Genomic DNA, 21,808 nt, shown 5'->3' on the forward strand with positions numbered 1-21,808 from the left:
CTTATTCCCACTCAGCTAAATGCCATATGTTCTCTAATAATCCCTCATATTTCACTCCTTGAAAATGTCATAAAGTAATGATAAAAATAAAGCAAACCCTTTTAGCATATTGGTATTTTTTGTCTGCACGGAGATTCATTAAAACGTAAGCTTCCAAAATATATTTAATGTTTACAAGCCAACTGTAAAAAGCTGATCATTGCAAAATGAGCGTTAGTGGGCATCTCAGAGGTGATCCTGTTCGTATTTATGTACTTAAAGATATTTCTTATTCTTTTCCACAAAATGTGTCTTCTCAGATCTGATCTGAGAAATAGCAATTGATACAGAAAAACATTTTAAGCTCAGTTATACAGATATAAACCTGGAATAGTTTCAATGAATTGAGTGGATTTAACTGAGATAAATAGTAAGAGTATAATTAAGATTAAAATGAGCAGGAGTGTCTTGAAAGAAGTTGAAACTTAACATCCTGCAGGACAGAAAGAGACACTCCATATATTATATAGCACTAAAATAATGTTATCAATTCTTTTATTAAAATTAATCCTTAATGTTTTCTCCCCTCTTTGTTTAAATATTAAAATGATAATACTAATGCCAACCACCATTTCAGAATTAAAACAGATCTGATTGTAAAAATATTGTTAATTTTTAAATAAATACTTATGAATATCAAAATAATGCAGTATCTACTTGCTAATAGTTCCTGTAGCTGCAGACGTCTAGGTAGCGATCATTCTGACCAAAGGTTTTTTCACGTAGTGCGTTCCTTTAAAAAAAAAAAAAAGTAAATTTTAATTAGTTGTGTTTAAACAGGCCCCATGTGAGTATAACTAGGTCAGAATTTGTGCTGAAAAGAATACTGTGAAAGAAGTCCTAATAACAAATGTGTGATGCTGGGAAGCTTCCCGTCTGTTAGGTTATATGCACCACTGTTTCACTGAGGCTACTCAATCTAAACCAGCAAACTTGGGGGGAAGGGCAGGAAGGAGGGTTGGGAAGAAGATATTTTCGAAAAAAGATGGGAACACTGATGGCCAAATCTCAAGTCCAGTGCAAAATCGTTCAATTAACAATCCTTTTCTCACCCTTCTGTAAGGCCCACGATCTAGTGTGTTACCCTTGTCTCACCTATCCACTCCAAACTCCTGTGCCATGACAACTGAGAAAAGACAAGAGGGAATATTTAAAGTGCTCGGAATGCGTATAGAGTGAATTGGAATAGTGGCAGGAACAGTACTGCCAACCTCCAGAATCCAAAAAAATCATAAGCCTGGCTTAAAATATTATGAGAAAGGGAGGGGGAGAAGAGAGAGGGGGTGTAAAAAAAGTTTTCAGTTTTGAGAAAAAGGTTTTCTTCTTGTTTTCGTTTTCTCCCATTGGAAAAATATTAAGAAAATTTCAAAAAATAAACTTTCCACAAAAATACATGGTTTCATAAAAAAACATTAAAAATTACTTCATTCGAAAAAAGTTCTGAAAGAAAAAATTCAACCCTCTTTAGTTATCATTTTGGCAGCTTCTCTGGTTTGGTAACATGCAACTACCTGAATTTCTGGCCATGCAAATTCCACATGTGGACAGAGAATTCCAGGAATTCTGACTTCTAAGTTTTACAAATAGAGCTGGTTTTAAATTTTCCAATGTAACATTTTGTAAGAAAATGCCATTTCATAGAAATTAACTTTCCAAGTTGATTTTAATTAAATTTCATTTAGAAAAAAAAATAAACAAGGCATTTTGATAAGGTTGAAATGTTCTGTTTCAATCTTAGAGAGACAAGGTGGGTGAGGTAATATCTTTTATTGGGCACCCACCATATCTCTCTAATATCCTGGGACCAACACAGCTACAACTGTACTGCATACAACTGTTTCAACCTTATCAGAAGGCAATGTTTTCATGTTTTGCTTTTGAAACAATTTTTCATTAAGAAATTTATTTGATATTACATTACAATAAAGAAAAAGTCAAAATCAAAATGAAGCCTTTCAAAATGGAGCATTCTGTCCGACCCAAAATGCATTATTTATGTACATTTTGTTTCACAGGAAATGAGAAATTGAGACTTTTTTTGGTTTTGGTCTGACTCAGTTGAAAACAAATGCTGAAATGTCAGTATCACCTGTGGAGCAGAAATTCCAGTTTCCACCAGCTCTAGTCTCAAGGCAATAAAGTAATTCCTGCTACAAACAAGAAGGGCCACTGTCTGTTTAGGCTTCAAAATATACCTTCCTTAGATACAAGTGAATTACATACAACGTCCTCAGAGAATGCTATACCTAATATGAACATTATTGATGCATTTAACCCACAACGCATTCAGGGAGGGGAGAGAGGTGCATGGGGATGAGAAGGGACTGCCCAGCTGTAGGAAACCCTAGAGACATTCAACACGTCAGCCACTGGAATACTCAAAGAGCTAAAAAATACAGAACCAGCCAGGCAAAAGTAAACCAGTAACTAAATCCAGGATGCTGTTCATTTATTCTTCAGGATTCTTTAAACTAATATTTGACAATAGAACAATACATATGTAGCCAGTTATAATCACCCACACTTCAAGTCAGATACACACCCTGAAAATAAAATACACCTCAAGCAAATAAAATAAAATAAGTATAAGGATTAGGGTTTTTTTGTTTGTTTTTGCTAGTATTTCAAGAATAAACTGGATAAGAAAAACAGCAACATTTAAAAGTCTTCTACAGATGCTGTCTCCTTTCTGGTACAGTACATTGTTGCTCACTAGTGAACCTCCAGGGAAAAATTACTCTTCAAAAGGCTTTTAAAGAATGTCTATACATATAGTAACATTATTTGAAAGCCTTTTGAAAAGCCAGTGTTGTTGCTCTTGGCTATCAATATTTAGGTGTTCTATGCCCCAACCTGAATGACAAAATGGCAGCGTTTGATAATACTTTTATTAGCTTCCTTAAAAAAAAAAAAGTTAGTTAAAAAGAATGTTGCAAATTCAAGCACTTAAAAGTTAAGAAATACCAAAGAAAGCTTTAATTCTACCCCCTTGCGTCTCTACATTATGCTACAGTTTTTAATTACATGATCACATCAGTGGGGCCTGGGAGCATTCTGAGTGCAGTTGGAATACTCAGAAAATTAATTCTATGGAGCATGTACAAATGGTGATTTTCCTGCTGCATATAACTCACGCAAATCTGAACAAAATTTCACTGGGATAGCAAAAGGTACTACTTTGATGTTATAACTAGATCCTTGACACATTTCAACTTTACACAACACTCCTCCTCCCAGATCCTCTGAAGTGCTAGAATGGTTCAAAACTATGGTAGGAAATGTGTTTAAACACAAGTACAGTGATCTATTTTTCACCAGTTCCGTTCTCAGACACAGTTGCAACAGATCTGCTCAAACTTAAAATAACAATTTGAGACAGAGACGAAGCACTGAATAATTTCAGTGAAAGTTCACAACTAAAAATAGGTTAAAATGGAAAATATTAGACCCCCCTTAACTATAGGTGTCACTACTGCTTCTCCTATAAATTACCCTAAAATAGGTACTGGCAAGGAAATTCAGCAGTGTACCTATAAAGTTTAGAATGCCAGCTCCAATTTGTGTGCTGCAGTAAAGTAGTTATCTTTTGTTTACAACTTTAATTAAATTGTAATAAGGGAAAAGAGAGAAACATGAAATAAAAAAAAAGTGAGCATTGACAGATTTGGAGCAGTATCCATTGTAAGTACTGTGGTACAGTGTAACAAAATGTTAGTAGTATTTGAAGCATGTGTACCAGTAGTACCGTGTGTGTTCATATAAACATATAAGACAAAGAATCCCCCCACCCTCAAAAAAAAAAGCTCAAATACAGTCCATAACAGCATCCACCAGTGTACTGGGAAGTAATCCCTCCCCCGCCCCCAATTCAGCATGTGCCTACCCAGGAGTACTGGAAGTTCCCTAGACGAGAGGGGGCCACCGTTGCCAGAACGATGGTCCTGCCCCCACTCTGCCCTCCCCCAAACCATTCCTTCCCCCCTGCTCACTTCTCTCTGCCCCTGCTCACCCTTAAGGCAAGTAAAAACTGATGGAGCCATGGTCCCCTGGTACCCCCATTCCAGCACCCATGTGTCTAACGTTAAACACATGAGTAGTCCCACTGAGTTCTGTAATGCATGCTGAATCTGGACCTCTATTATTTTAGGAAGTTCCAAGCTTATGGAAAAATTAATTAAATTAACTGGCTTGGCAAAACATAACATGGAATATATTTCAAAAAAACAGTATCAGTGTTTCAATTAAATATTTTTATTCGGTTGGGAAGATTCAATACCTGGGAGGCGGTTAAGCACAGAAACGTAACTGTGGTTCTTTACACAATCATTTTCCTACCCCCCCACCCAAAAAAACTGGGCCTGATTCTTCTCCTGCAGGTTTAACTCCAGGATAAACTGCCTGACTCCAGTGCAAGTGACAGAAGAATCAGGGCCGACGCCTGATACCGGTGATTTTATTTGTAGGATGTCATAGGCCACAATCCAAGTGCTCCCACTGAAGTGAGTGGAAGTAAAAGCAGGCCCCGTGTTTGTATATTAACAATAGGAATCCAGAAACTAAATTTAATACATTCTTATAGCATTTCATAATCCATGAGACACTTCACTTCCAGTAAGTGCTAAAAGCAGATGAGGATCCGTGGATCACATCATAATTGGAGCATATATATTGATATTCTTAGACTTGTAAATGTATATTCAGGTCATATTCTTTCAAAAATAAATAAAGAATGTTAATGATTAAATAATTAAATAAATAATAATTGCACGACTCATTGTTTCCCTCCACATAATGTACTGATTATTATGATGCAGCCACTCACCTATATGTAAAATCCCTGGCTTTTCCCTGTTTGTTAGGCTGTTTTAAGTTGCACACTATACAGATCAACTAGTCAGCTATTCTATGGAAGGCTCCATCTCTACTGATACATAAAAGTATTACAGTTAACATTTTCAGAAAGAAGAATGACTCTTTGTAAAGGTTAATTTTATTCTTATTTAAAAATAAGTAATATGTCTCAATTCATTTTAGCAATATGGAAATAAAGTTTATAATCTTATTTAATATGTAGAACATAATTTGCTATAGGCAATAAAATGAACAATCAACACTCAAAATAGAAGATTCAACAGGAGACAGAAAATGGCATATAATGTAACAATATAATGGTTTTCAGTAAGGAGCACAAGCTGATACTGCTAGCCAGATGTTTCTAGCAAATGACTACAAACAAAAGGAAAGCTAGTTCCAAAGTGGATGAAGCAGTTTTTGGTTTAAAACTCAGTTTTTGGGGGGGAAATGAAAGAACTATAGAAAAGTAAGAATCTTAGACAATCAATAGAAAAAAATAATATAACTGAAAACATGCCCTTTTCAGTTCCATAAATTTCAGACGATATTTTGTTACATATATCATTTAACCTCAGATTAAAATCTAAACAATCCTACTGCGTACACTAAATTGGGTAAAGAAAAATTGAATATTCCCTTAAAATCATCTGATTTCTTCTCCAAACCAAAAGCTAATGTATTTCAGCAGCACAAATTCTAACTAGAGCTCCCAAAGCCTGTGTATGTTGTGACAGGGCAAGGCCAGATGGCTATAGAAAAGTAGTGGGAGATAGATATATTAGCTCCAGGCTAAACAAATCCCTGGTACCAGGATAAGTGAAATGGCAGCTGCTCCAGGTCAATTAAGACACCTGGGGCCAATTAAGAACTTTCCAGAAGGCAGGGAGAATGCTAGGTTGATTGGGACACCTGAAGCCAATCAGGGGCTGGCTGAAACTAGTTAAAAGACTCTCAGCCAGTCAGGTGGGTGTGCATGTCAGGAGCTGTGGAAGGAAGTTGTGCTGTTGGAGAGGCTGAGTAGTACACACCATATCAGGCACAAGGAAGGAGGCCCTGAGGTAAGGGTGAAGTGGAGCTTAAGGAAGCGAGGGCTGCTGTGGGGGAAGTAGCCCAGGGAATTGTACATGTCATGTTTCTAAAAGGTCAGCTACCATAGCTGATACTATTAGGGTCCCTGGGCTGGAACCCGGAGTAGAGGGTGGGCCCGGGCTCCCCGCCCCACACACAGACACCTTTGCCCCTTGATTAATCACTGAGACTGGGAGACAACAGAGACTGTGCAAGGAAGGATAACTTCTCCTCACCTACCTTGCTGGCTTATGATGAAAATGGCTCAGTACACTGTGACCCTTGTCTCTAGAGAAAGAAGGGTTACGTGGAGGGTCACAGTGAGCCTCTGAGGCTAGCGAAATCCACCAGGAAACGTGAGACCCATGGAGGCAAGGACAGAGCTTTGTCACAATGTAGAAACTAACAAATCCATACATTAAAAGCGTAATTATTGTGAACACTAAAAACAAAAGAAAGATCAAATAGAAATGGTCAAAATTTTTCAAATGAAGAATATTTCTGGTCAGAAAAAGGCCTATTTTAAAAAAAATTCACAAAACATTTTGAAATCTATTATTTTCTAAAGCTTCAAAAACAAACAACTTTTTGAAAGGTTTGCAACTTTTTAAAACCAGCAATAAAGCCAAGTCTCTTATCATCATATTTATTCTATCTTCCGGAACAATTACAGTTGAAAAGAATGAATTTTTAAAAGCCAAAAAATCTCAAAAGATGACACTAGTCCATATGTTCAAAACCGAAGGGCAGCTTCAGAAGACAGGCAGAGAGGGGCATAAGTTGAGTGTAACTTTTCTTTAATGCAGGACGAATACTGGGAAGATTTTTTTGATATGTTTACTTAGGAGGCGCAGCAGCTGATTTAGATGAATTGTGTAATGCTGATTTTTTCAGTCAGGGGCCTGTCTTGAAAAAACTTTACTTACTATGCTCATGGTCACTGGGATCCAACACCAGATCTACCATTCAGTATAGTATTTGCCACGTGCCTTCAGCTAAGGGAACACTTTCCAGATACACACTGCTCATACTTTAATTTCAAGGCACTCAGATACTGTGGCGAAATCAGTGGCAGCATAAGAACTTGAAAATCAAAAAACCAATAAAGAGACCCATGTTCACGGGTATATTTAAGCACTTATTAGTTCACAGTTTTGTTCCAGCAGACTCACACAAAGTAAGCTCCTCAGTTATTCTTCAACCAGAATGTATAACTGATATCTTCCTAACTGAGATCAAAGTTATGTAAAAAATGGTTACCTATCTTCTCATAACTGTTGCTCTTTGAGACGTGTTGCTCATGTCCATTCCAAGTAGGTATGTGTGTACCGAGTGCACAATCGTCGGAAGGTTTTTCCCCTAGAGGTACCTGTCGGGTCAGAAGTGGAGCCCCCTAGAGCCGCACTTTCATTGAGGTGTATGTATATAGGTACCTGCAGCCTCTTCAGTTCCTTCTTGCTGGAGTATTCCAACAGAGGGGCAAGCGGGTAGTCTTGATATGGACATGAGCAACACACCTCAAAAAACAGTTACGAGAAGGGAAATAACCATTTTTACTTCGATTGCTTGCTCATGACGATTTCAAATAGGTGATTCCCAAACATCTCCTAGAACAGGGGTGGGCAGACTTTTTGGCCCGGCATTGAAAAACTGTATGGAGGGCCAGGTAGGGAAGGCTGTGCCTCCCTAAACAGTCTGGTCCCCGCCCCCTCCCACTTCCTGCCCCCTGACTGCCCCTCACTCAGAACCCCCAACCCATCCAACCCCCCCTGCTCCTTGTCCCTTGCCTGTCCCCTCCCAGGATCCCCACCCCTAACCTGCCCTCCCAGGACCCCATCCAACCCCCCCATCCCCTGACTGCCCTGATCCATATCCACCCCCCCGCCCCTAACTGCCCCCTGGGACCACAACCCCTATACAACCCCCTGCTCCCTGACTGCCCCAACCTCTATCCACACTCCCACCCCCTGACAGCTCCCCCACAGGACTCCCACACCTATCCAATGTCCCCTGCTCCCTGTCCCCTGGCTGCCCCCTGGAACCTCCTGCTCCTTATCCAAACTCCCCCCGCCCCCTTACCTTGATGCTCAGAGCGGCAAGCGCTCGCAGCCCCACTGCCCAGCTGGACCCAGTCACTCCACCCGTGCTGCCCGGCAGGAGCGGCAGGCCAGAGTGTTGGCAGTGTAGCGCACTGAGGTTGCGGTGGAGGGGAGACAGCAGGGGAGGGACCGGGGGCTAGCCTCCCCAGCCAGGAGCTCAGATGTAGCCCACGGATGTAGTTCACCCACGTCTGTCCTAGAAGGAGGGGTCGGAGTTCAGTGGGTCACCAACTGCAGCACCGCTCTACCAAATGCTGCATCTAGTCTGTCCTGTGCGTAATGGCATAGTGTGATGTAAATGTATGAATCGACGCCCATGTGTCTGCCCTGCAGATGTCTTGGATGGGGACTTGTGCCAGGAATGCCGCTGAGGACACCTGTGCCCTTGTGAAGGGTGCCATCAGCACGGAGGCAGGTATCTCGCCTCATCTGCAGGCACCGCCCCCTGCAGCTCCCCTTGGCTGGGAATGGGGAACCGCAGCCAATGGGAGCTTTTGGGGAGGTACCCACAGGCAAGGGCAGTGTGCGGAGCCCTCTGCCCCTACCTCCCCCAGGGGCCATAGGGACGTGGTGCCAGCTGCTTCTGGGAGCGGCACAGGGCCAGGGCAGGCAGGGAGCCTGCCTTAGCCCTGTTGCCACCCCAGACCTGCTCCAGGTAAGCGGTGCCGGGCCAGAGCCCGAACCCCGAACCCCGAACCCCTCCTGCACCCCACACTGCAACCCCCTGTCTTGAGCCCCCTGCTGCACCCCGCACCCCTCCTTCACCCCAAACCGCTGCCCCAGCCCTACATTCATGGCCCTGCATACTATTTCCCCACCCAGATGTGGCCCTCGGACCAAAACATTTGCCCACCCCTGGTCTACCTAGTTCTTTGAAGAAGCAACCAACCATGAGGTTAGCCAAAACTGACCGGCTGGCTGAACTGGGATGGAAAGCCAACATGGCGGCCAAGTGTATCTTTACTGACAACACCAACAGGCCTTGCTGTTTCAGGTGTAGTAAGTAGATGGAGGGAACTGATGTCTGCAAAGGCTGAGTGTCATTTTGTAGTGACCAAATCAAGAATCTCTTCCACTTGCCAAATAAGTGGCTCTAGTGGATGGTTTCCTGCTGCCAAGGAGAACTTCCCTAAGAGAGTCTAACTATGAGAGCTCCAAAGGGTTTAGCCACAGAGTTTCCATGCTGTGAGGTGGAGAGACTCCAGATTGGGATGCTGGAGGTGGCCATGGTCCTGAGTGATCAAGTCTGGGACCAGGGGCAGGGTTATAGGCATGTCCACCAGCAGATCTAGAAGCGTGGTGAGCCAGTGTTGACATGGCCACGCTGGTGCTATCAAGATCATTGATGCTCTGTCTCTTCTGACCTTCAGCAGGAACTTGTGAACAAGCAGGAAGGGTGGGAATGCATACAGCAGGTGGTATACAGCAGAAAGGCATCTGTAAACAAGAACGGGCAGTGATTCAGAAAGGAACAGAACTGCTGACATTTCCTGTTGTGCCGTGTTGTAAACAAGTCTATCTGGGGAAATCCCCAACTTTGGAAGATGTTGATCACAACATCATTTTTACAGATCTTTTCTGATAAGTAGTACACTGATCACATTTACAGTTTTTCCATTTTGAAAGATTCTACTCGTTTGAAAATTATTCTCTGCATTAAAATTGAGAACGTTGGTGGGGAAAAAATAATACTAGTTAAATCAACAGAAAAGTTAATATTACACCCATTGTATCTTAGTCAGATTTTTAGAAGCTGGCTTCCATTTTTACTCCACAAATTATGGGCAGAAGTCACTGTTGGTACAATTTTTAACCTACCGTTATTGACAGGCTCAATTTAGGACATCCAGAGAGCTAAGTCCTAACTGTGGGTCTAATCATAGATCTAGGCACCTAAATCAACTAAATTGTTGGCACAAATAATTACATCTACAATTATTTACCCCTGAAAACATGACAGCCGAGCTTAGGCCATCAGTGAGGAGTTCCCAGTTAGAAAAAATAGACATGGTAAATGGAGGAAATGACTGCAAATATTATCAAAAGTTTATTATCTTGTGACTCAGGATGACAAAGGGACCAGTCAGCTGGAACTAGTAAAAGAGATTCCATCATAAGAATTAAAACTCATGTATGGAGTAAACCATGGGAGTTATCCAAAGAGATTTTTATTAATATCATACTTCAGATAATGCACCAAATTCTGCTTTCAGTTATACTCATGCAACATCAGTAATGGGCTTGAACAACAAACCAAATGTAAATTGTATGGGACTTCACAAGCTCTTCTACACCATTTTGAATCTGACACATTTGCCAAGTGATTGTCAAACACGATTGTTAAGCACGGGATGCATTCCAAGCTTCCACCGTAACTTCAGACCAGTCTTTGCCTTCAGTTGTGTTTGAGAATGGAACAAGATACACCACTTCACAATTTAGGAATTATGTTAATGTTTATTTAAATTGACATATTAGCACTAGTCAGGTGTCCAGAAGTTTTATAAGTCTCTGTCAAGATGTAATAGGTTACAGACTTGAAATATGTACAAAGTTAATATAAAATATAGAACATTATTATTTAATAAAGGTGAACTACAAAAAGATGACTTTTGACTATGAGCATATCAAAGTGGCTCTACATCAGGGGTGGGCAAACATTTTGGCCTGAGAACCAAATCTGGGTATGGAAATTGTTTGGCGGGCCACAAATGCTCATGAAATTGGGGGTTCAGAGGGTGGGAGGGGATTGGGGCTGGGGCAGGCTCCAGGCAGCGCTTACCTCAAGCAGCTCCCAGAAGCAGCGGCATGTCCCCCCTCTGGCTCCTATGTGGAGGCGCGGCCAGGCAGTGTGCGGAGCCCCCTGGCTGCCCCTACATGTAAGAGGGGGAGGGGGGACATGCTGCTGCTTCCAGGAGCTACGCGGAGCCTGGAGCACCAGAGCGGGGTAAGCCCCAGACCCCGCTCCCTGGCAGGAGCTCAAGGGCTGGATTAAAACGGCTGGAGGACCAGATGCGGCCACGAGCCATAGTTTGTCCTCCCCTGCTCTACATTCTCAAAAGCTCATGAAAATAAATGTATAGGACAATTACCTTATACAAATACAGACCCCTGCCCCAGCCAGCTAGTGTTCCCCTGGAATTGGGAAAGATCCTTATGGATTATTGTTTTCCATTCTACAGAGAGAGCATACAGAAAAGAATAATCACCTTTAATGTTGAAGTACCCTAAATGACTGGAATATATGTATTGCAACTATCAAATGTGTTAATGTTCCATATTAGTTCCCTGTTTTTTGCCTCAGCAAATGCCTGAGATGTGGGGAGCATCTTGTCAAGAAACTTGAACACTCTTCAAAGAACTATTGCATAAAAAAAGTTGTACATAGCAAACTCAAACTTACCTAAATATTGAGGAAGGGAAGAAAGGATGCCACACACCAGTCATCTCTGATCATTATCACTTATGTTGGGGACTTTGGCTACCCCTTTTCTCTCCTTTTTTCTGTTGTGCTAGGAACTGGGAAAGAGTCTTAAATGAGGCCAATACTAGGAATTGGTGACTCTGCTGTAATTGTTTTGCATTCTTCCATTTTGCAAGTGGTGTTTCAATGACAATACTTCAGTAGCCTGTGTAATCAGTTACATGTCCAACCAATGAAGAGCAACAGTTAACATGCTTCCCACCTTCCACGTTTTCCATTTGAAACTCAACAGTGAAATGTTATCAGTGTATGGTTGTGGCTCTTACTGAAATGAAATTGAGCTGCTCACCTGCTTCACCCCAATAATTCATTTTCAAAAGCTGTATACTTCCAAAGGGAATACATTTTTTTTCACCATACGGGTGCTCATATTGATAAAAACGATGTGTCACTAGAAGATTAACAGTGATGCATTGGTTACATATGTCAAATGGTGTCTGCTGTCAAGCCCTCTCATGGAGTGTTAATGATCCTTTATGGAACCATTTATGTGGAGACTAATGGAGTTATCTATATTATTTTTATGAATATTGTAAGTGCCTCAGTATACCTGCTCAATTTTGTACTGCTACCTACCTAGACTTAAAGGGTTAAATCAGAGTTGAGCTGTGGTCTGACCATATGTGGGAATTAAAGACAATGACTTTAGCAAAGCACAATCACCATTTTCCAAACAATACATGTGTGAATTCCTTTTAAGCTTCATGTCCTATCAAAGTTTGGCTGCCAACCTCAGGCTGTCAAATATTGTCAGATATTCTAGCAAGAAGACCCTCATGTAGGTGGCAGCCTACCTTTTTGATTGCATCATGCTGCAATCTGTTAGCAATCCTATTTAAATGTCTTGATCATTTACTTTATTACATGCTAATGCTGGGGAAAAGGTGAACTAATTGAAAGTTTTCAGTGGTAGCCGTGTTAGTCTGTATCAGCACACAAAAAAAGGAGTCCTTGTGGCACCTTGGAGACTAACAAATTTATTTGGGCATAAGCTTTCATGGGCTAGAACCCACTTCACCAGATGTATGAAGTACAAGATACAGGAGCCGGTATAAATACATGAAACAATGTGGGTTGCTTTACCAAGTGTTAGGTCAGTCTAACGCAGAGGTGGGGAAACTATGGCCAATGGGCCAGACAGTCCTGCCCGGCCCCTGAGCTCCCGGCCAGGGAGACTAGCCCCTGGCTCCTCCTCTGCTGTCTTCCCTCCCCAGCAGCTTCAGTGTGCTGCGTCGCCAGTGCTCTGGCCTGCCGCTCCTGTCGGGCAGCGTGGCAGCGTTGCTGACTCCGGCCAGGTGACGGGGCTGAGAGCTCCTGCCGCTCTGAGCGGCATGGTAAGGGGGCGGGGAGTGGGGGGGTTGGATAAGGGGCAGGAGTCCTGGGGACAGTCGGGGGACAGGGAGCAGGGGGTGGTTGGATAGGTGTGGGAGTCCTGGGAGGGTGGCGGCGTGGATAGGGGTCAGGGCAGTCAGGGGACAGGGAGGGTTGGATGGGGGTGGGGTCCCTGGGAGTGGTTAGGGGCGGGGGTGTGGATAGGCATCGGGGCAGTCACTGGACAGGGAGCAGGTGAGGTTGGATGGGGGTAGGGTCCCGGGGGCGGTTAGGGGTGGAAGGGTGGATAGGGGGTGGGGCAGTCAGGGGACAGAGAGCAGGGGGCAGTTGGATGGGGTGGAGGTTCTGGGGGGGCGGTCAGGGGACTGGAACAGGGCGGGTTGGATAGACACTGGAGTCCTGGGGAGCCTGTCAGGGGGCAGGGGTGTGTCGTGGCAGTCAGGGGACAGGGAGCGGGGGAAGTTGGATAGGGGGTGGGGTCCAGGGGGGGCGGTTAGGGGTTGGGGTCCCAGGAGAGGGCAGTCAGGGGACAAGGAGCAGGGGGCGTTGGATGGGTCAGGAGTTCTGAGGGAGGCAGGACGTGGAAGGGGGCGGATAGGGGGTGGGGCCAGGCTGTTTGGGGAGGCATAGTCTTCCCTACTCAGCCCTCCATACAGTTTCGCAACCCAATGTGGCCCTCAGGCCAAAAAGTTTTGCATACCCCTGGTCTAACAAGATAAATCAATAAACACCCTGACAGCAGGATTATCTGCACATCTACCAATGTGATATATGCCATCATGTGCCAGAAATGCCCCTCTGCCATGTACATTGGCCAAACCGGACAGTCTCTATGCATAAGAATAAATGGACACAAATCTGACATCAGGAATCATAACATTCAAAAACCAGTAGGATAACACTTCAATCTCTCTGGTCACTCTAAAACCTCAAAGTGGCAATTCTTCAACAACAAAACTTCGAAAATGAACTGAAATCCTGAAACTGCAGAACTGGAATTAATTTGCAAACTAGACACCATCAAACTAGGCCTGAATAAAGACTGGGAGTGGTTGGGTCATTACAAAACTTCAATTTAATTTCCCCAATACTAATTTCTCCCTACTGTTACTCATACCTTCTTGTCAACTGTCTGAAATGGGCCACTCTCTTACCATTTCAAAAGTTATTTCTCCTCCCTTGGTATCCTGCTGTTAATTGATTTATCTCATTAGACTGACCTAACACTTGGTAAAGCAACCCACATACTTTCATGTATTTATACCTGCTACTGTATCATTTACTTCATACATCTGATGAAGTGGGTTCTAGCCCATGAAAGCTTATGCTCAAATAAATTTGTTAGTCTCTAAGGTGCCACAAGGACTCCTCTTTTTTTTTTTTATTTGAAAGTTGAGCATTTTGATTGGGTGCAATCTTCTAGTACAAATGTGTGTGTGTATGTGTGTGTGTGTATGTATTTGTATACCAGGACACCAGCATACATGGTGGTTTACAAAACACATTAAAACGAGTTTAAAGATGCAGTCCCTGCCTTGAAGAACTCACAAACTAAAATGACTAGACAAGCAGAAATTTGTCTTATTATTCTAATAAATTAGTGCTTTAAATATTTGACCATTTTTGACATTACCTGAAAATATATGATCAACATTTAATGGGTCAAATTACTTATTTTTTGACCAGTAGAACAGCCAACCCTATGCCTGGCCATTGTCATCAAGCAACCTCCCTCTTCAGATTACAAACAGCTCAGGTTTAACCTGTCCAGGTGGGACTTCAAGCAGATGGCAATTGTCAAATAATGCTCAGTATCATTGACACTACTGGGAATGTGGACACTTGTATAACAGCAGCTGCTGCCATGTTTTGACCCCCAAGCTGACCATCGTTATACCAACTCTACTGTATGACAGTGAAACATGGGCACTGAGGAAGGCTGACGAGCAGTGCATTGATGTTTTTGATTCTTGTTGTATTCATCATCAGCTCCATACTGAGCGGAAGGACAAGATCAGAAAGGCGGATATTCCTGCACAAACCCAGCAATCACATCTATCAGCACTGATTCAGTTTCAGTGGCTTCTTTTGGTACAAACATATAATTAGAATGGAAGACCAATGAATTAGGAAGCGTGTTTACCAAGGAATACTGCTATGTGGCCAGTGAATCACAGTCGCCAAAAGCTTCAGTGATGCCAGTGATAGACATAACTCAAATAGACAGAAAGACAACATTAAGGACCTAGCTAGAAATCAATCCGGATGGCACTTGATCTGCACGGAGGCTACATCCCTTTAGGATTTGCCATGATGATGAAGAATTTAGAGCAAAAATTCAAACATGCAAGTAGACACATTAAGTCAGTCTCACATTTAAAAATCACACTACTGGATATTTGTGCTGGAAGCCAACTAAGACAAAATTATTAGATTATTAGATTTTGACTCCAATATTCTGCTCTATGTGCAAAGAACTTTCATTCACATCACTAAGGGTCAAATCCAGCCCCCTGGACATGTGTGGGGGAGACCTAGGGGTGAGCACCCCTTCCGTGGATTCCAAGACTACAAGAACTACTGCCTCTGGACAATCCTCCAATGAGAGCTGAGGTTTACATATGACTTATTTAATTAAAAATTAATCAAAATTTACTTGTAATTAGATGCACACCACTCATCAGCAGATATCAGTCACTAAACCAAACCATCATATACAAATGTTCTGAATAAAACTGTCATTCAGTTTGACGGGCTACTTTTTTATTTTACAAGTCATAATTACAGTAAAATAAGAAACTGCAATCTACCCATGAGAAAAGTTGCACAAAACTAGATCTTCCTTTAGCATTCTTTTTCACTTCAATATACAACCATATAACCACGCAATATTTAATCAACTGAAAGAAGGAGCACACACTTGAAATCCAAGTTGGGTAATTTTGAGCCTGAGACTACTTTCCTGTCACATCAAACCCTCTCACTGTTACCAACAGAAGTTTTATATAATCAAGGAATGTGCAGAATCAGGTTACCTAGGTTACATTTTAATCAATTCCAAAAACTGAACCAGAGGAAGATAATGATCCAGTAACTACACAAAAGCTTGTGCCTTGACATCAGCCCAGCTAGCTAGAAAACTGCTGAGTCAGCAATGTTAGCAGGGTATGTCTACAGTGCAACTGTAAGCCCAGAATTAGTAGAACTTGAGTTAGCAGACCCTCCATTTGTTAGCCTATGGCTTGAGCACATCTACATTCATTTGTAATCCCAAATCAGGAACTGTTGACCCGTGGGTCCCAACCTGGTGGGCCAGCATCTATGCTGCATTATGTGGCCTGAGTTCAGGGTACTAGCATCCTTCCGAAATGTGGCCACTCTAGCCCTTTGTTCATGGTGGAATGTGGGAATACTTGACTGTCCACCAAACATACACTGTCCAAAGGACAAAGGAAGTCAGCCCATGGGATTGTGGGATACTTTTGGTGGACTCCCAGAGCATGGGATCCAGATGAGTCCAGTGGGACTGCATCTACATTGAAAAGCAGTAGGGCTTAAATCCTGGGTCCTGGCTTGACTCAGGCTTGGACCCTCCACTCTGTGGGTTTCTGGGACCTAGGGTCTGATTCCTGGGTTAGCACAATTTGTGTGTAGGCAGAAGGGAGTTTAGGCTTGAGGAGCCTGACTTCAAAACCTGGGTTTACACTGCAGTGTAGACATACCCACAGAGACATCAGCTCTGGAAGAGAGTGGTGGTGAACCAGAGAACCCACACAGACCCGTAACCTCAGCAAAGCTTGCAGTGTCGCTGACCAGGAGTTTTTAAAAATCAGGAGATCTCCCCATCCCAAAAATAAAATAAAGGGGGGGAAACATCAAGATTAAAAATAATCCCAAAGTAATAGATTGTGTGTTGTTTTTATTTGACTTCCAGTGTGAGTATTTAGGGGTCTCCTTTTCAAACTTTTCTGAAACCATGAGGACTAGGAATTTACTCAGAAAACGAAAGTGGAAATTCTTACATAACCTCATGACTCCAGCAGCTGGGGCTTTAACTAAACACTGTATGATGCAAAACTCCAGTTCGTGACAGCAGACTTATACCTTAACACCAGCCTAGCAAGATGTAAGTACTGAGCCAAGAACTTCAATACCAAGTCTTAGTACTACCAGAACAAGTCAGCGATATGTAGTGTATAACCTTGCAATAATCACCTTGCACAGCAACCTAGTTATTGAGCAAGTGTTAAATTCAAGGGGAGAGCATGTGACAGTGCAGTTAAACTCTGAGAGAGACAGTGCGCATTCCTCAGCCTCCCTCTCTCCTAGAGCTGAGGCAATACAGCTTACCCACTTCCTGCCTCTTCATTGGCTGATGTGAGAGCAGCAGGGGTTATGCCCTTGTTGGGGAGTTTATGGAGCTCCAAGATTTATCACTAGTAGGTGGAGCAGCACCCATACCTGATGAGAGCAGAACAATTGTCCAAGCTGGGAGTCTCCTACCAGCCTTCTTTCTTCAACAGGAAGATCTGCCTCCCATGCTTGTTCCCTCAGAGGGACAGAGACGGTAGGAGGCACCATCTGCCACCTCCACTCTTCCTTCTCTCCAAGAGGAAAGGCAGACCCAGTCACCTGAACTGGTGAGCTCTCTTCCTACTTAGACACTGAAAACACTGCTGATGTAATCCCCTGGTACCCAAGCGGTATCCCAGGGAATGGGAAAACAGTTTGTTCTAATGAAAGAAGCCAGGCACGAGGTGTTCTGGTCTGTAAGTCACCAGGATCCAGCAGTTGGAGAAAAAAAGATTGTACTTTTTAAAGATATGATACATAGAAGATTGTATCCCAGACATATCCCTGACAAATATCTTTAGGAATATTTAAAGTTTGGTGTTATTTGGATGTAATAAGAAACAACTGAGGCTCTATTCCATCAGCAAAAACAGTTGTTGATTCATAGTATTTTATTGTACATTATTAAACAGTAATTATCTTTGATTAAACAAGTATGAAAATTAATTTGGATGATTACCCTTTATTTATCTTAGATAAGAAAAATGAAATACCCATCTTGAAAGGGTTATTTTTTAAACTCTTTTATACCTATAAACAAGGTGTCTAATCCCGTAAACAAACAGATATACCATTGAAATGAAAAGGAGTTCTGATCACAAAGCCTTACAGAATCAGGGTTTTTGTTAACTGCAGCAAAAATAAGTATTCTTAACTGAGGAGGCAGACACCCAAGTGTGCATAATGAAGGTTAATGAGACTAACTTGACATTACCTAAACTCCGATTTTATTGTAAAAGCATCAAAGATCTAGACTCATGTGGAATAGCAAAAGGCTGAATTCTGCTCTAGAATTTAATAATAATAATAATCACTGAATCTGTAATTTACTATAAATCTGTACAGCACCTAGCACAATGGGGCCCAACCTGGCTGGCCTCAAGGCAGTACCACAAATATTAAATCATTATCACCACCACCACTAACGCTTGAACGTACTACATCTTTTTGGTACTCAAAGATAAATGTATTCAATGCCACTGATATACATAGTGCTTTACAAAACATGTCAGCTTTTCTTTCTTTTTCTTTTTCTTTAAATATGGCCCCCCCTGACTAACATGGGATTGTGCACACACATCTGAGGGGAGAACTGGGTCCTATATCCTTTCTTAGGCAAGCGCTAGTGTGCACCAGCAATCTTATTCATTCAATATATATTTGACATAAACTTGCCTGTCTGCAGATTTATTGACAGCGGGCAAATTTTATAAAAGGGGAATTAATACTCTACAGCTTTATACAAATGACACAACTTTTGAATTTTCCCTGAAATGTGTGATCTCTACCCCCACTATGCCCTCGATCTATAAGCAATTTGATCACTGAATAAAATAGGAGGTCTTTTCAGTTCTAATATCAAGCTATTTCTGCCACAACGTGGGGTGAAGGAAGCTGAGTTGAAGTTAACCCCTTCTTACCCTATGTAGTGCCACTGCATGCTGTCACATACCACTAAAAGACATGCTGGGTAACAATCTCTATTTCTCCTTTGTTTTTATTAGGCCCAACTGTTAAAAGTGTTCAAGTCACAGACAATCCATTGTGTTTGTAGAAAGCTAATTTTGCTCCTAGAATTTAACTTGACATGTTTGCAACACATTTAAACTGTATCCATCTTAAAATGCTATTGATAGAATGGCACGCACCTATGTGTACTGAACTCAGTACAAACAGAGGAGGCAGTAACTTTTATAGACACCATCACTTCCCACTTGCCATGGTAATGCTGTCATATGTTATTATTATAGGCTTTCTACAGGAACTTGCAAAAATACTGCAACTCTGCCATGACAGGAGCCTTTTCAAACTTCATCAATAAACATTTGAGCCAGATTCTTCCTGCCTCTTACTCACCTCCCTCCCACAGTGCACCTGTGGAAAAAGCTTCTTACCTTGCATGCCCATGGTAAAGGCCAGGCAGCATTCCAATCCCTGAGCCCAAGTATGAACTGATCCCTTCCAGCTTCATGTACGGGCAACTAACTGATGCCCCAGATGGGACCTGTGCCTCCACACAACTCCAGCCTGCAGCACTGGCTAGCCATTCAGGATATGTTACACCCCTTGAAGGGGAGCACTAGGGCAGAATGCCTTCTGGTGCCCTCTCAAGGAACTACACACAGTCTTTTCCTACTGGTTATGTGCCATTTTCACACAGTCTGGCCCTGGGTACCTTGCTATAGCAACTAAAATGTGGTAAGTGATGAGTCATGAAAAAGCATAAAGTATAAATTTAGACCATGAGGAGAAACTCCTTCCTGGCTTTGTATAACCAATTCTCATGGACACAGATCTCATTGCAATGATCCATGCCTTTGTTCAGGCTACACAACTATTATATATTCCTTAGCCCGCTTTTCTGAAATTGATCTGTAGTCTGTAACAGCTGCAGAACTGCTAATTTGCTCTTTAGGATAAGCATGCAGCATGTGCCTGCACAGTCGTCACTAGTTTCCATTATGCTAAAAGATAACAGTTGGTCTGTTTAACTAGTAACTAAGCAAGCACTTAAAAGGAAAATATAATACCAAATACAAGCACAAGCTTTGAAAGTACACAAAGACTAGTATATCGTAATAGCGTTTGCACTCAAAGATTATATCCTCCATATGTGATATGCCCAACATTTCAAATGGTGCAACATGTCTAAAAGTTAAGTGATATCTTTTTAAAAAATCCTTTTAGAATATATTACACTCATTACAAAGATGAATTGACAAAATAATCCTACTCCTGTACTATCAGAAATGAAGGCTACATTGAGAAGTTCAGGGAACTGATGGGCAGGATCCCCTGGGAGGCTAATATGAGGGGGAAAGGAGTCCAGGAGAGCTGGCTGTATTTTAAAGAAGCCTTATTGAGGGTGCAGGAACAAACCATCCTGATGTGCAGAAAGAATAGCAAATATGGCAGGCGACCAGCTTGGCTTAACTGAGAAATCTTCTGTGAGCTTAAACACAAAAAGCTTACAAGAGGTGGAAACTTGGACAAATGACTAGGGAGGAGTATAAAAATATTGCTTGAGCATGCAGGGGTGTAATCAGGAAGGCGAAAACACAACTGCAGTTGCAGCTAGCAAGGGATGTGAAGGGTAACAAGAAGGGGTTCTACAGGTATGTTAGCAATTAGAAGATGGTCGGGGAAAGTGTGGGACCCTTACTGAATGGGGGAAACAACCTAGTGACAGATGATGTGGAAAAAGCTGAAGTACTCAATGCTCTTTTTGCCTTGGTCTTCACAGACAAGGTCAGCTCCCAGACTGCTGCACTGGGCAGAACAGTATGGGGAGAAGGTGAGCAGCCCTCAGTGGTGAAAGAACAGGTTAAGGACTATTTAGAAAAGCTGGACATACACAAGTCAATGGGTCTGGATCTAATGCATCCGAGCCTGCTGAGGGAGTTGGCTGATGAGATTTCAGAGCCACTGGCCATTATCTTTGAAAACTCGTGGCAATCGGGGGAGGTCCCAGACAACTGGAAAAAGGCAAATATAGTGCCCATCTTTAAAAAAGGGAAGAAAGAGAATCCAAGGAAAAATCATGGAGCAGGTCCTCAAGGAATCCATTCTGAAGCACTTGGAGGAGAGGAGGGTGATCAGGAACAGTCAACATAGATTCACCGAGGGCAAATCATGCCTGACCAACCTGATTGCCTTCTTTGATGAGATAACTGGCTCTGTTGATATGGGGAAAATGGTGGACATGATATAGCTTGATTTTAGCAAAGCTTTTGATATCGTCTCCCACAGTATTCTTGCCAGCAAGTTAAAAAAGTATGGATTGGATGAACAGACTATAGGGTGGTTATAAAGCTGGCTAGATCATCGGGCTCAATGGGAAGCGATCAACAGCTCAATGTCTACTTGGGAGCCTGTATCAAGAGAAGTGCCCCCAGGGTCGGTCCTGGGGCTGGTTTTGTTCAACATCTTCATTGATGGGATGGATTTTACTCTCAGCAAGTTTGGGGATGACACTAAGCTGGCGGGAGAGGTAGATACATTTAAGGGTAGGGATATTGTCCAGAGTGACCTAAACAAATTGGAGGATTGGGCCAAAAGAAATCTGATGAGGTTCAACAAGTGCAGAGTCCTGCACTTAGGACAGAAGAATCCCATGCACTGCTACAGACTGGAGACTGACTGGCTAAGTGACAGTTCTGCAGAAAAGGACCTGGGGATTACAGTGCATGAGAAGCTAGATACGATTCAACAATGTGCCCTTGTTTCCAAAAAGGCTAACAGCATATTGGGCTGTATTAATAGGAGGACTGCCAGCAGATCGAGGGAAGTGATTATTCTCCTCTATTCAGCACTGGTGAGGCCACATCTGGAGTACTGAATCCAGTTTTGGGCCCCACAC

The 21,808-nt window shown here is 42.5% G+C and overlaps 2 protein-coding genes across 2 annotated transcripts in view; both read right to left on the minus strand.

The window, feature by feature from the left end:
* LRRC7 (leucine rich repeat containing 7) overlaps nt 1–21,808 on the minus strand; it is a 386,482-nt gene that overhangs the window by 290,964 nt on the left and 73,710 nt on the right. Inside the window, exon 2 of the mRNA XM_073357368.1 lies at nt 697–772. Coding sequence (XP_073213469.1) covers nt 697 — 1 coding nt within the window. The 5' untranslated portion in view covers nt 698–772. The remainder of the gene's footprint in view (nt 1–696; nt 773–21,808) is intronic.
* Nucleotides 9,224–21,808, minus strand: part of LOC140916635 (uncharacterized) — a 54,034-nt gene continuing 41,449 nt past the window's right edge. The window contains exon 3 of the mRNA XM_073358307.1: nt 9,224–9,497. Within this exon, the coding sequence (XP_073214408.1) occupies nt 9,224–9,497 (274 nt within the window). The remainder of the gene's footprint in view (nt 9,498–21,808) is intronic.

This window comes from Lepidochelys kempii, chromosome 8 (assembly GCF_965140265.1).
Source record: "Lepidochelys kempii isolate rLepKem1 chromosome 8, rLepKem1.hap2, whole genome shotgun sequence".
Lineage (NCBI taxonomy): Eukaryota > Metazoa > Chordata > Testudines > Cheloniidae > Lepidochelys > Lepidochelys kempii.